General features: G+C 44.3%; 1 protein-coding gene across 2 annotated transcripts in view; it reads right to left on the bottom strand.

Annotated features, from left to right (window-relative positions):
* SMARCAL1 (SNF2 related chromatin remodeling annealing helicase 1) overlaps window positions 1–15731 on the bottom strand; it is a 33139-nt gene extending 17408 nt beyond the window's left edge. Inside the window, exons 1-9 of one of the 2 annotated variants that reach the window (XM_084523660.1) lie at window positions 15570–15731; window positions 13907–14864; window positions 13174–13224; window positions 11187–11450; window positions 10979–11029; window positions 7219–7402; window positions 6015–6165; window positions 3068–3226; window positions 1244–1309 (exon numbers count right to left, since the gene is read on the bottom strand). In XM_084523660.1, coding sequence (XP_084379786.1) covers window positions 1244–1309; window positions 3068–3226; window positions 6015–6165; window positions 7219–7402; window positions 10979–11029; window positions 11187–11450; window positions 13174–13224; window positions 13907–14777 — 1797 coding nt within the window. In that variant the 5' untranslated portion in view covers window positions 14778–14864; window positions 15570–15731. Of the gene's footprint in view, window positions 1–1243; window positions 1310–3067; window positions 3227–6014; window positions 6166–7218; window positions 7403–10978; window positions 11030–11186; window positions 11451–13173; window positions 13225–13906; window positions 14865–15379; window positions 15401–15569 lie in introns of those variants that run through there. The other variant, XM_084523661.1, reaches the window with a different exon arrangement.
* Between the last annotated feature and the right edge of the window lie 328 nt (window positions 15732–16059).

Raw genomic sequence — 16059 nt, forward strand, 5'->3', positions numbered from 1 at the left:
CAGCTTCAAGAGCAGCAGATCGCAACGCTGTCAGACCAGTGATGTGATAGCATAAAACTGTACATTCTCAGTAAGTTCATACAGACAATTAGCCTCCATTTAACAGGTACCATCTTTCATATCTTATAGCTTGCAAATAATTTTTATGAGGTGATCCTTGTAAAGCTACAAGTAGGAAAGGAGAAGAAAACTTTCTGAGCATTCCACAATGAGGTAAAAATTTTTTCATCATTTTCGGACATAAAACTTAACTACTGTACTTAAAACTGCTTGTAAAATTGGACCTCCTACTGAGTTTGCAAACATTAAAAGCCTCAAGTGATTTGAAAGCTAAGAGAAGACAAGAGCCAGGCCTATAGAGAGAATGAAGAAGTTACCCAAGTACAACCACCTTTAACCTGCCATTAAAAATCTTGCATATAAAAGTCGGTTGCTGTAAAGCCATCACAGATCAAACCTTCTCTTTATGCACACTTACGGATAGCTGTTGAAAAAGCACTGCATTTATCTTGTTCTAACGTACAGACTCTGCAGTGCCTAGAAGCTACAGGTAACTTTAATCTCCTAGAGGCTACCAGGGACAATTTGATTCTTTGATTCGACACCAACAGGCAGAAATTAAAATTTACATTTCTCCTGCTATCACATACTTCAATATTCCTTCCCTTCTGGGGGCCACTTGTCTTGCTAACCTCCCATTCTGCTGTTTCCTGCTGGTTAAACGCAAAGAACTAGTAGGAGTGCTCTCATATGCCAGCCACACAAATACGTTGGAAGCTTGCAGTAACAAAGCAAAGGTCAAAACTAAAGCCAAGGACGGGACCTAGGTAACATCATTTTGATACACAGCAGCAATCTGAGTGCCAAGTAGTAAGTGATTATGATTTTACACTAAGCAAGCTGCGTTGATACGGCTATATTCTTTCTACTCTCCACTAATACATGTATTTTCAGTAAATTTTGACATTCCCTTTTTCCCCATCACCATAAAACATCAGCGTCGGTACCACAATTAGATCAAGGGAGTTTCTGAAGTTCTTTCGTTAGTTTTTACCATCTAACATTTCTATTGAAATTAGTGGCTAAGATAAAGACAAATCTTGCTCTTGAATCAGCAGTTACTTGGACTTCCACTGGTACAACAGCAGAATTCAGCGGCTGGCTCCTAAACTGGTAAAAAGAGCAGCACATGTTTTGGAAGTCTGACCTTAACTGCTGGATGTTTGACACACAGCATACGTACCTTGAGTAGAGGCATGGCAGCTCGACATCGTGCAGTTTTTACGTTCTTTAGGTAATGAGATTCATCCTGAAACAAAACAGGAATTGAAATGAAGACAGCTCTGATCCATAGCCCAACTGCAGGATAAAGGACAAATTCCCAATGTTCTCAGGTATCTAAAATATTAGATGCTTATCCTTCCAGAGGAAATTTCAAGCACTGGCATAGTCACATCAAATTTTAAACATGAAGACAGCACGTGGAGCAGCAGGCTTCCCACATTCAAACCCACAGTTGCACGCAAACGAAATGGAAATCAAACCTTAAAGCCATGAATCTCAAATGATCACAGGCAGGTGACCAGAGGGGAGGAGGAAAGGGGAGGAGAAAGAGGAACATCATCTTCACCACCGATGCTCGTTTGCCCGTGTGTCCTTTAAATGCAGCAAACACAGGAGGCCTACACAGTGATACTTTCCTAACTGAAGGGTTAATGAAAACAACAAGGAAAAAAGAAATCTAATTAGGATCCAACTGCTCTGCTGATAGGGCTCACCAGGTGGATAACAGCCTCCTACTTGAGCCATCACCCCCAAACAGGCTTCATTTCTTCTGCTATAGCAAAGCAGATCTTGGACACAAAATCTAATCGGCACCCTCCAAGGTACATTCTCATCTTTCCACGTTTGGATGAGCAAGCAACCATGCGTGTAAAGACAATACAACTGCTTAGCCTCCCAGGCACAGTCCTCTCCTTCCTGATTAACAAATAAGCTACGTTGCTGGCCCCAGTCAGCAAAAGAATATCGGAAGGAAAAGCAGGAAACCTCAGCACTCAGTAGAGCTCCTAGCATCTGTAAAAACTTACAGAGTGTCCAGTTCTGAACATATAAACACAGGAAGAACATTTTCCAGCTCAGGACTGGTAAAAGGTTCCAATGTAGTAGCCCTACAGCAGCCTGAGTCCCTTTACTGAAAGCAGCAGCCCACGTAAGATAATCTGCACTTCCACCCTGAGAGTAGCTTGGGGAGAAAAGGGGGGAAAAAAAATCAGTTCCCTCATGAGCAGTTCAGTCTCCAAACCTCTCTCCACACCCCCCACCCCCAACAACTTCCATATTCCCATCTGATGCTGAGAAACAAAAGGTCTGTTATGCTCCAAGGGTTATATTTTTGGGGACAGGTGCATCTGTTAACTGAAAGCTAGCCTGAGAACACGAAACACAGGAAGCTTTGTAGACACTTTTGGTCTTTATTGATCCAAGCTGGATTTGAAACACTGCGTGTTTTGAATTTTTACAAACTGAAATCTAGAAAAATGCCTTTTACCATGGCTCCTAGGAAGGTGAAAAAAATGGATTTCAAACTAATTTACAAAAGCAAAGATACTTGTAACTGAAGAAAGCTTAATGCACTCTGTCAGCGGAATCCAAACAAGGGGAGGTTTTTTTTTGATGCTTTACCCACATAGGTGGTGTTGAGAGGTTATCTGGCTTACTTGATAAACACTCAAGTCAACCTGAAGTCCATTTCCCTCAAAAAGATACAACTCCAAGACTATTACATGGATACAACACACCTTGCTCTCCAGCAAGGGACACGCTCAACCACAATGGAGCCAAAGGTGCACCTTAAGCATTAAGACAGAAAATACAGCCTCAGGAATCAAAAAAGTTTCATAAAATCCCACTGCTTTTGCTCCTGAAGAGATCTGTGATCACAGCCACAATTACAAGATAGTTTCAGTCCTAAAAAACCTCTGCCTCACGCTTCTCTGCTGTACCACACGAAGGATACACGACTTGCAACGTATAATTAACCTCAAAACTCCGGTGTACTACTTACAATAATAACTACTTGGAAAGTGTTCTTGAGTTGTTTGTCCATCTTGCTGAGGAGATCAAAGCTGATAATGTTAATCAAGCTTCCCGTCAGGTTGTCTTTGCCAGTCACGATGACGTTCGTGCTACCTGGACGCAAGGATGGAAGCCACCTGTGAAATGCCTGGAGGAGAAGAGAGAGTAATTTCATTCTGGTGCTCAAACCCCGTCAGGATCACAGAACCCATCACAAATTATAACACGAATGCTTACAACAAGGACTCACCCCACCCACCATCGGACACGAGCTGAGGGAACAGAAAGGGTCAGCAGCATTCCCGTGGCAGCACTGCCAGTCATGGGAAGATGAAGAATAGCACAAGGCTGCAAGGCCGAATCCACCTTCCACAGCCAGGAAGGCTCAAATTGATTTATTCTTGCTCCTTACTGAAAACAAAGTATGGTCTGTAATAGAAATGGGTGCCACCTCCTCACGATATTACTTGCTATGTTCACAGACAGAGAATGCAATAATTTCCAGTTCTCCCAACTCAGCAGGAAACTTAGGCTGTGAAGTTAGGCTGTGAACTTCTGAGAGGTAAACATCTCTCATTAATTAATTAATCTCTCATTAATTAATGTTTAATCCACGATGACAATAAAGCATAACACATCCAGACCAACAAAAACTCTTCCACTAGCCCTCCTTCTTGAATAGTATACCAGAAAAAAAACCAAAACCATTATAACAACAACAAAAAAGGAAGAAAAGATCAAGCCAACACCACACCATCTGCTCTGTGACAGCAAAATGAACTTCACGTGGTAATAGGCACTCAAAACAACCTCTTGAATTTCTCCACACCCCTTAGGAAGACATCCTTCTGCAAACCCATCTGTTAGGCACTGAGCACCCGCCCCTTCCCTTGTAAACCTGACCCCAGCGACACCAATCTCTCTGCAACATTTGAGTCCTGATGGCCTTGCTCTGCAGAGGACAGGCTGGGGCTCCACTAATCAGGATCTGGTCCCTAAAGAAATGTTTTCAAGCAGTGGTGATGGGAAACATCTCTGCCTCCAGGCCCTACACTTGCAGAAATCCCCCAAGCCTCATTCTTCTCCTCCGTGCAGCAACTACGTGTTGTAGTCAGGCGAGCCAAATACCAACAGCATGTGAGAAACCAACAGCTGGCTATCAGGCACCACCTGTAAGCACCACTAACAAAATACACTGCCACATGGGCAAGGTTAGATTTCAACCAAAAAACACGTGGCTGATGCTACACAAACTTGAGTCAACGGCTGAAGCAGTGGGAAGGTATCTAGAAGCTCCTACTGTGCTGCTCTCTCCTTTTCTAAAGGTCACTCGCCTCATTCACACCATAAAAGTGATCCTATACTCGATGCTGAACTTTGCCTGGAACAAGGACTTTGAAATTCCCGGAACAGAAGATCTGAATCTTAATTTTAAAAACATAGTTTTGATGCTGAACTCCAAATGCACGCCTGCAGCGCTTCTCACCTAAGAGTAACTTGCACCTTCTCGCTAGCTTCCTACTGCACCTTAAATACTAAGGCACTCAATGGCATGAGCCCAGATAATCTAAAAATAAATCCTGCAGCTGAGATGAAGACAACTTCTGGCAATTCAGCTCTAGAGACACAACAAGAGCTTTCGTGTTAAACACATCTGTGCAGAAGTGAACTGAGAAGGTTACAGACCATAACAAACTTCACCTTCTTCTCCCTTCTGCAACGCATTTTCCTTGGACTCGGGTATTTCACATACTCAAAGCAGCACGGACAATTTTAAAGCAAACATCCTAACAAATATCTCCCGAGGAGCCAGGAGGGCATAGGCAGAGGAAATCAAGCACTCAAGAAGAAAACCTTCACACTGCTTAAATCTCCTGGAGCAGGATGTAGGAGTTTAGCTGCAGGTACCAAGTACTTCAAGAACCCAGGCCCCAGAACTCTCCCAGTGTCTCCAACAGGAGCCCTGAATCCAGGTTAGGCGTTGAATCCCAAGTCCATGGGCCTTTGAAGTAAATCCTTTTCTTTCCCATCCGAAACACGAGGAGCATTACTCCCTTGTTCAGTTTTTTTTTTTTTTCTTGCCACCCAGTGTTTTGTTGCACTACTGGATGTGAAAACACAAGCCGAGATGCTCTAACTACCAGATTATAGAACAACGTGAACAGAAAAAATGTAAGTAAATCCCCACCAATCTACTTCTCATCAAAGAAGCATCACGGGGAAGACTAAACTCCCACCCTCTCCGACTCAGACATAAAGTTACAAGCTAAAACATCTGGCTTACATTTTTCTCCCACAATGAGCATCTCACTAGCCTATGGCAACCCAAGAGCCTGTGTCATGACTGATTTCTTTCAACAAACCACATTTCCCAGCCACATGAGCTTTGTTGAGCTTCTGTTTAGCAGTGATAAAGGGCTCCGAGGACTTAGCATCACACAGTGGACATGCTAAAAGCCATGTTATGACAAACATTTAATGATGATGATAATGGGACCTCTTGGAAAGAAGGAAGAATAACAAGAAGCTCAGCATCTAAGTCCTGCTATAAAGGAATTGAATACAACAGGCAGTTGCTTCAATGCAACTATTGTCTTCGGCACTAATGAGTAAAATGCCTCCTTGGAGCTGGCTGACTTGCAGGAACAAAGTTAACAAAGGCTCACAGGACATATTTGCTCTAAATCTCCATCTTTTCAATAAATCAGCTGGACTGCAAGAAGAAAATCAGCCAGCAAAAGGCAGCAGGCTTCTATCACATAGTCAATGCCAATGCTACGTAATTATGCCCATCTCAGGTTTCTAAACAAGGACGGATTTTGCCTTCTTGCCCTTAAAATCCATCTTAAAATTTTAACTTGCACAGACTGCAACACAGAATAAATCACCACACGTGCCCTCTACTGGCCATCTCCGTAATGCTAAACTCACGGTACCTCTGCCCACGTGAACCTCACAGAAGAAGGAGTCACCACCAGCAAGGGCCATTCCTTTCGGTAATAGGCAGCCACGCAGATCGCCTGGATGGTCTTGCCCAAGCCCATGTCGTCCGCAAGAAGTAAACGGCCATTTCTGAAAATTGCAAAACTGGGGGAAATAAGAGGCAAGAAATGGGTTACCATCTCTCCTGGCGTCCAAGGTGAGCACAACTCAACAACTGTCTGAATCAGAGGAGAAGCACTTTCTAGAAAAATTGAGGAAAAAAAGAGAAAATCCTTCTGCAGATTGTGGATGACACCACAGTGAGCATCAACTGCAGTAAATATCTTTAGCCTGCTGCATGGTACCCAATAAACTGGGGATGTTTTGCAGGTTAAGCCTACAACGTGAATTGCCTGGAAGTAATCTGGGTTCTTCAGTAAACCTGGACCTTCTCCATTAGTTTTAACATAAAGAAGCAGCTCATAAAATTCTTCTCCCAAAGCTTGGATGGTGCAGCCCAGACCTTAGAGACACTGATTTCATGCAAGAAGTAGATGCAAGACCTCACAATTATTTAAAGCACGTTTTCCGTGCTATTATTCATGCTCTGTCTGGGCTAAGAAAACATTAACAACAATGCCATTTAAATAGCAATAAACACAGACTTTCCTGGGTTGCATCTTGAATTCAGCAGCTAATAGCTGTATATGGCACAGACAGGCACATTTAAAAGGTTCTCCCTACATACAGTTAGCCATTCCAAGCCTTTCATGACCAGAGTCCCATTTCCTGGCACTCTCCATGTACATTAGGATTTGGAGAGGAAAAAAAAAAAAGTTACTTGGGTAAAAAAAAAATGACCTTACAAAAAAAATCATATGACAATTAGGCACATATTGAATCGTGGGAGAGAGATCAGAGAGGTACCATTTGAACAGTTCTGTAAGACTAGCAGAATGATATTTTTGTCCTGACTCATGATGAAAAATTCTAGCTAGAAAGGAATAGATGTGTCATTCAATCAAACAAACAAAAAAAAAAAAATCAAAGAAAACAAACCACACCAAACAAGCAAGAGCCCAGACTGGCAGAGTGTGACAACTCAAGACTCCAGAGAAACGTAGAGCCCTCTGTGGAAGAGAACGTGGCCTGGGCACCGATATAAAGCATACAATTCCAGGCAAAGACCAGCTCTAACAGCATGCAAAAAGGACCTACTTCACACCTTCCCGCTGAAAGGGCATGAGGCTCGTCACAATTTTAGAGTCCACTACTGAAAGGTCAGCCTCGGGAAGGTCTGTCGTCTGTGACGTGGAGCTCTGAATTTGAGCAGCGAAGGTCTGCACTACTGCCTCGGGAAGTGGCTCCACTTGCACAGACGCGAGGCTCTGGAACGTTTTCACTGCAAAGAACAGAGCAGTTTGTTAGCAGCCGAGGTGCCATGCACACGACTTACATTACTGACACGAGAGCACATCCCTTGACCTCATCTACAACATTATTTCCTACCCTGAAACAGCTGAAGAAAGCACTGCATCACGCACAGGTGTTGGCCTGGCCTCTTCCCTGAAGTCTATTTCAGCGCCACATGATGAATCACATCCCCTCCCCTTGTATTTAGGCTTTATTATAAAAAACTGAAAGTCTGATGCCATCGTTCAGAGATGATTGCTACTAATACAGCTGGAGCTGGATTATTCACATCGAGGGCAGTTTAGGGCACATTTTACTCAGGAATAAAAGTGTGGATTGGAACAAAAGAGCTCTTGAAGCCTAGAAAGTAAGAGCACCTTGATCCTGACCTTGGGATTCTGCACTAAATTTCTCTGAGGTCTCTACCACCCCTTAGTACATGACCAGGAGTGACCTGAGACAGTTAAAGAAGGTCATATGAATCCTCAGCTTTGACAACCCTTCTTCTCTTCTTACCCAAATTCACACAGGTTCAGCTCTGACTAAAATGCACATCACCCCACTTTCAGCATATTTGGATAAGAAAACGGGCAGTGCCTCAAGACTCAGAGACCCTACCCTCGTACAACGTTGTCAGTGGCACTCGGCCAGCCATCCTTGCCTCCCCATCCCATCCCAAAAGGGGATAAGTATGTCTCTTTAATCCAGCTGTGAGTTTCTATGAAAATAAATACAATTTTCAAACATGTGGGACCAGGAAATCAGGCTCAGTAATCAACCTGCGGCCACTGACCGAGGAACAAAAGACACCTCTACACTAGCAACACAAATGCATGTGCACGGATCCTTTCCTGTGAGGAGCCACTTTTATTTAGTGGCTTGTAGAGGAAGTCAGGAAGACATAAAAACAACCCTGCTTGCAAAAATGACCAGTGCTACGCTCCCTGAAATAAGAACTCACTACAGCAGCAGTAAACGCACCTCCAGAACCCAGCCAGGTATTCTCGTTTCAGTTAGCTCCAGGAGGAAAGCAGCATTATGGACCCCTGCCACATGAAGGGGGAAAGCAATTCAAAGGAATATACATATGAAAAGATTTCCATTTGCGGTTGGGCAATGGCCAAACTTTCTAAACTCTCCAGCTTAATTTATACTTCTTCAATAGCAGGAACTCTCTCCGCCCGAAGTAGAGCACAAGCTTGTTATTACACTCACAGACTGAGCTATGTGTTAGCATAATTGCTACAATTTGCTCACTGATAATTCTGTTGCTATTGTTCTGTACATGAGCTGGGAGAGTGATTAAGATATATCTGCCACCAGCGTGATTCATCCAACAGACACTTTTTACTGAAGTGACCTTTATATAAAGATGACTGAGCAACTAGGCAAAGAGACATTAACCTCTACAAACAGTTCCAAACTAACAGATATCAACACTGGAAATGGCAACCAGCCTTTTAAAAACATTGTTTTTTCTTCCTGACGTAGGTAAATGAACAGGCACAAAGCAAATGTTGTTCCTCAGAAAGGCACATGCCACAGGAAGCCTCAAATGCCCTCACAAACTGAGCATCTCTGGAGGTTTTTGGTTCAGGATTTGGTGGCGGTGGTTTGGTTTGATTTTTCTTTAAATCTGTGGTATTCTGGATCCTTCACGCAATGTGTAAAACCGCCAGCACAGCAAAGAGAGTGACAGACTGGGAGATGATGCATTTGTTCTCACTACCTAGCTCTAGCTACAAGATCAGGCCCTTTGCACATACAAAAGATCCAGGTCTGTCACCAGACTGTCCCAGTCCTGGAGCTTCACAGCCTCCAACAAGGCACACGCAGTTGTTTTCATGATTTGCCATTCCTACAAGGCCTCACCACATAGCTCTCAGCCCTACGACCATTATTAACATTCCTGAGGCAGGCACCATAGCCACAGAGAGATGGTCAAGAAGCACGCTTCAGTATCCCATGGAAGCAGGAGCCTGCACTGAAAGAAAAACCACTCCGAGCATTCCAGCTCTGAAATGCTCAGTCCTACACAACATGCTTTCTAAGGATGAGTGCAGAGCACCTTGCTTATTATCTTTCTGCAGCTTACCCCAATCACACTCCACAGCCACACACCCTCCCGTAAGTAGCAAGGCAAACACAGCAGGCCAACTGGGATGATAAATAATAATTATAATACTTAGGACTTGCATAATGCTGTTCATCTCAAAGCACTCTATAAACTTCACTAAACATTAAAAAAAATATACAACTAAGAAGCAGATGTGCTAGGAACATGCTGCTTAGACGGAATTGTTCTGCAAAGTGGCATCCATTAAAAAACAGCAACAAAACCCAAAACAAGAGTTCTGTGTTTCAGTTCAGCCAGTCACAGTTCCACCAGCACAGCGTGGATGCACTAAGGCAGGAGTCGAGCGGTCAACTTCTGCCAAGAAACGAACGGTGCAGCAACACCTTGTTCTTTGATTCCACTTGGGAGAAGAATAAACGATGTTCTTGAAAAGATTTTTTTGGGGCAAGCTTTCTTTTAAGCATCTATCAACTAACACTGAAGCATTCTAGTGGGATATGAAGTTCTGCATCAAGACGACTACTTCGAGCAGATCTGCACACTCCTGCAAGAGAAACAAGCAGCTCTTCTTGTTTGGCCAACAGTAAATACAGCTACGGGAGAAAGCTGAATTCTAACCTGCCTTGTACATCAGCTGGAAGCCTAACATTGTGTGACATCCGCAAAGACATTATTATTAACAGTAAAATGTATGCTGAACAAAACCAGCTGGAGTCAACACCCTAACTGTGCCCACACAGGAACTGTTGTTACAGAAATCATCGGCTGATTTGAAAACCTCGTGCTCTGACCTGAAAGACAGAATTTGCTAAGTGTGAAACAAAATAGCGTGACACTCTGCACACTACTGGAATATTGTAGCTAACTAAGAGGAAGAACTGGAAGTGAAACAGCCTGGTAAGCTTTGCTCTGTGCTCTTTTCTGAGCAAGGGGTGGCTGTGCCAGTTTACAAATTGATATGTGAACAAGAGGGAGCAAACATTATGGGCAGGCTGGCGCTGAGGATTAGAGGAGCACACCTAAAAAGAGTCTGTAAGACAGAATTTCCGTGAGGACAAGAAGGCCTGGTTGCCACCATGCCTACCTGTTCAAATATGGCAGGAGAAGAGAGGAATTTGTTCTCCTGCAGCTCTTTAGAGTTCAAGTAGAGCTGCTGTACGTAGTAAGCAGGAAGATTTTTGTGATAGCAAATACTGAGACATCCTCTAAGAAGCTGTACAGAAATTCAGCACAGAATCTTATAGAACAGGGCCACTCGCCCAGTGGGATGGCATGAATAATATACATATATAAAGTTTTGAGTCTGGGGAAAAAAAAAAAGGAAGTCTGACAAAAGGGGAAGGCAGCCATTTCACAGTCCGCTAGCCACTCATCTCCCCAGAGTGGAAAGGCTTAGTCCACAAAATGAAGTTACAATTCATTCACCACTCCCAAAAATAACCCTAGCCAGGAAAAAAAAAAAAAAAAAAAAAAAAAGCTGCAACTCACCCAGTTTGGGATAGTCCTCCAGCAAGAAATTCCACTTTCTGGTCTTTGCATCTGCAATAGTTACAACAAACACTGTCACAACTCTTAAAATAGACTGAGCTCTCTGTCCAGAGGAACATGGCCATCCATCCATGCCTCTTCATCTCAGAACTGAATTCACAGCACTCCAAAAGCGGCCCAAACAACAGCAAAATAATAACAGACTCACCGTAATTTCTAGAATTCATCTGTTTGAACACTCCAATAACTTCTGCAGAATATCCAATATCAACCTCAAAGCGGAAGCGAGAGATCAGCACACACTTCCCTTTGACGAGGGCTGAGGGTTTCTTCCAGTTCTTGCACATCTTCAAGAGGGACACCACATCAACCCCACTGTCACCGAAACGAGAGCCTGATGCCAAGCCAACCACATTTTCTCCGCCTTCCAGTGGTTCCAGAATCACTGAAGAAAGCCGATTCGCCGCTTCCACTAGGAAGAAAAACCATGAGATAGCATGGAAAGAACAAAGGACACGGATAAACGAGATGCACAGGATGCTTTGGAAAAGGATGACAAGTGGCTGACAAGCAAGCCAGACACCTTCACATTGAAAGGGAATAATGATTCCTTGCTTTAACTTGCAGGGACAAAGAATAGGGAGAGTGGTGGCTCAAATTGTGCAGGAGGGGCAGGGGAGCATGTGAGAATAGGGGAACTAAGGCCCGGTATTGTCATTGTGTGAGGCTTCTGCTATCAGCAGTCCCAAAATGTGGCTTACTAGGCCAGTGCAGGCAACCTGCAGAACCACACTGAGCAGTAAATTGCACGGTCACAACACGGTATTTTCACTTAAGAAGCCGAAGGGACAGGGGTATGGTGATCAATAGCATGCGCCTGGAAAGGCTGGAAGGTGCTTCTGTAAAGAGCAAAGGAGAAAGATCTGAACACATCTGCCTCGTGTTTCATGTGGACCTCCGACACCCAGTAGGAATGCCCTATACTCATAATACTCTAGGAAGGAATCTAGGCCAAAACCTCAAATCTCCTCTGTTACAATTGAAGTCCATCACCCTTTATTCTAACACACCTTGCAGCTAGGCTTGTACCTCCCCCAGCCATCCGGGCTCCTCTCTTACCGATTACTAGCAACCACAGCTGTCACGATGCCAGGGCATGGGGAGAGAAGGGACAGATCATTTTGCAGCTGTTAGTCAAAGACCACGGCTAACAACGCTAACTAATGGCACATTTTTCCTTCTGTCTCTCTGCCAGTCTATACCCATATGTTGTCTTTATTATTATCGTTCAACTGTGATGGTTTAAGGGAAAAAAAAAAGCCTGACATGACATGATTTCAAAAAAAAAAAAACAACAACAACAACAACAAAACATTCTCTTCATTTGCAAGCTCCTTGGTGCAGAGACTCTGCTCTCATCTGTACTTGACAAACTTCAAGTAAACCAGCAGCACTTAAATAATGAATGTGCGGCAACCCACATGGGAAGCTAAAATACCAGCACTCATCTGTGGGTTTTTCAAAGTGCTCAACACAGGCCCAGTTCTGTTCCCACTGAAATCAATAGTGATTTATCACTGGCTTCAATACAATGTGCTTTTGAAAAGCTTACCTGAACTGTTTGCCTCTGTCATCTCTCAATCTTTCCAGAACAAAATGACAGTAGACAAAAAAGATAAAACCATCCTTGCTATGTCAAAAAAGGCAACTTCATTTTCAGCCTCGCTCGGAGCTTTAAAGAACTGTATTTTTTCCTTTTCTGACACCCCAAAATTAACAGGAAAGTAAAAAAAAAAAGATCTGTTTAAAAAGAAAATGCTTGAACAGACCTAGAAATTAATCATGAGCCAGAGGAAAATGCTCAGGTCTCCATACAGACTCTTATAAAGTATCCACACAGCAGATATTTTCCCTATGATATGGTTTGTTGACTCCTAAGCAATTCAGCAAGTGCAGGATTAAGTCTATGCTTGGCATTTATATTACCTCAAAAATCAAGTTATTTCTAATATACTACACCATGTCAGAAGAATGTTATGAGCTAGAAGTCGAGAAGACAGGCATTATGTTTGAGTACCACTGTTTCTTTTATTACTCCAGACAATAACAACGCTAAATAACAATTATGGAAAGGTTGCAGGGGGGAATGTTAAGACTTAGATCTCTTTTTATCATTCAACAGTCCATTTACTTACTGAAACTGATGTAATCTTCCAGGCTGAAATTCCATTTTTTCATAGTAGGATCTAAAATAGGGCAGAATATGAGTCATTTAGGGTAGAATAAAGCGGTGCTATAAAACGTTCATGCCTGGCAAGATTGAATTCATTCTACTCATGCAAAGTTCTTGATACACATCTGAAAAACAGTATGCACAGGCTTACAGCTACCTGACACCAAAAAAAAGCCACAGGGCACATCAATACTAAAGCAAGAAAAATGCATCAATCATTCACAGGCAGCAGCAACACAGGTGGGGAAACACAAGTAGAATGTAACAAATAAAGGCAGGGAGAAAGGATCAGAAGCAAGCTGAAAAGGTGGAAACTCCACTACTCTCACTAACCCAGTTAACAGAGCTAGCCCATCAACTCTGAACTACAGCTGAAGTGACCCATTTTCCCATACTAATTCATGGATAACTTCTCCTCCTTCATTCCCAAAAGGCTCTGACCAGCAGCCAACACTAACCTTATTGGAGCACTGTTCATAAAGCAAAAATTCTGGTTTCCTGGCTAAATCCAAGCTCAAGATATTTACACCCAGAAATTCTTTCCAATTTCAGCTGCCTTCACTTGTGCAATCCCCCATTAATACCACATATGCCATCCCAACAGCAGCTGCACTAAGAGCTACTACAATTCCAGCAGATGCTGAAACTTCGATCCAACATTAAGACAGAGATAAAAGCAAACAATCAATTCTTACCATAGCTTTTGCTTGGTATTTTCTTAAACACAGCAATGAGTTCAGCGTTATACCCTATTTCAACCAGGAAACGGTCTTCTCCGTATTTCACACATTTTCCTTTTGTAACATTATTCGCTTTCTTGCGAGAGGCAGCTTCAAAAGTAGAGCCTGCACCAGCAGAGCTGGGCAGCTTCTGCACCTTAGCACTGGCCTGAAAGGCACCACCTCCCCCCTGGCTTTCTGTTGGTCTGCTTCTGTTTATCAGTGTTTCTGAATCACTCGGGGTGGCGCTGCTCGGCGCTGAAACATATTTTATGGCAGATTTGCTCCAACTTTGTAAATCTTTAATACCATCAGGGTGCCCGTTATCAATTAATTTAGGATGAGATGGTTCTGCAGGGTTTTTGGAAGCTGGGTAGCATGTGGGCTGCTGGAATGTACCAAGATTAATTAAAGCTTGTTGTCTGTGTTTCTGACCATCGGCATCTGAGTTTTGTTGATGGGAATAACTCAGAGAATTTGGGATCGTTGTAGGGAACTGCTTAATGCCACTTGCTTGCTTAGAGTCCTCTGAACAATTCTTTTGTTGCTCTCCATGTGAGCCAGCCATCTGTTGGTTTGCAGAGTAATGATTATAATTTTTCTGAAGATAGCTCTTCTGCTCTGCAGGACTGTGTGGATTCCGTTGGTCTTGGTTAATGAACCTGACATGATTGTTTTCTTGCTTCAAGTTTTCCCAATTGCCTGGACTCTGTTCTTTTACCTGAGGTCCTGCAATCCCCACCTGTCCGCCTCTCTGTGCTGCCAGCCTCTCTGCTCTCCTAGCCAAGGCCTTCTGGCGGTTCTCTTCAATTCTTTTCTTTTGCTCGTCTGTAAGGCCTGATGACATCTTCAACAACTCAAACAAACCCGAATCAAAACCGCGTCAGTATTTAATCACAGAGGCACCTGCTTCTTTACAGGAGTGGAGGCCAGCCTACGTAAGAAAACAGCAGAGAAACACGAAGTTTCAACTCCATCCCCAACAAAGTTCTTATTGCAGTGACAGCCCAGTATTATTTGTGGTTAGATGTTACACTAACTGCTCCTACACAAAAATCTAGCTGTCAGACCAATGCTGAACCACTACCAGTGAGCGAACGCTGATAACCACCACTAGGGCTTTCCATGCTAGTCCCACATTGACAAAAAAGTATGGGGAAAAAAAAAAAAGGGAAAAACCTCTATTTCCTACCAGCTCTGAGCACCCTCCTTGGCAAGTCCTAGCAGTTACCAGCCCTGATAAAACCACCCAGCATGGGGACAGCCTGCGAAGGCAAACGCGGGCAAAGCAGTAAGCCTCTGTGAGGTCTTATGCAGGAAGCATTTTATATGTCTGGTTCCTAATAACAGGACTGCACAATAACAAGGAGGCAGCTCCAGCCCAAGGCTTTCTTTTGGTTGCACCGGGCTCCCACCACACGTCCCCTCACGCCCTGAGGCGTCGCCCACCTCCTGCAGCGCCTGGCCACGGCCGTTCTCCACCCCCTGCACAAAACCAGGCTCCCCCCTTGCCTCCCCTACAAACTGGGGGATGTCCCGACCCCCTGGAGGCCCCGCTGCCGCCCCACAAGGAGCCCCCCCCCCCGGCCCCCCTCCATCCCGCTGCCTCCCCGCACCCTCCCGCTGCCCCCACACCCACCGGCGGGCAGAGGCCGGCCACGGCGCCAAAGGGCGCGCGGCCATGCAGGGACTACAACTCCCAGCAGCCCCCGCGCTCGCCGCCCAGCGGTATCGGAAAGCGGAGGGCGGGCGGCACGCCGGGAACTGAAATACGGCGCGGGCCGCTGGGCACGCTGGGAAATGGAGTCTTCACAACCCGGCGCCATTTTAGGGGCGCTGAGGGGCTCTCTGATTAATTAGGGGGGCTGGAGGCAGCGCTAATTGTGTTGTTTGCCCCTGTCCTCTGCACACATGCGGGGTGTGGGGTCCCTGCTGCCAGCCATGGGCTGGGGCTTTGCCCCCTAGTAGCACCCAGAGCTTGCTTACCAGCTGCCTCTTGGGCCTGGTGCACCGAGGCACCTGTCTGTTAAGCAGGTGCAGAATTAAAAGTAAGAGTAACACATGGGCAACAGCGATGCTACCTTCATAATAATGCAATTAGTCGTATTTGCATTACATTTCTGAATAAA

This window comes from Aythya ferina (assembly GCF_964211825.1).
Source record: "Aythya ferina genome assembly, chromosome: 6".
In the NCBI taxonomy this organism is placed as follows: Eukaryota; Metazoa; Chordata; class Aves; order Anseriformes; family Anatidae; genus Aythya; species Aythya ferina.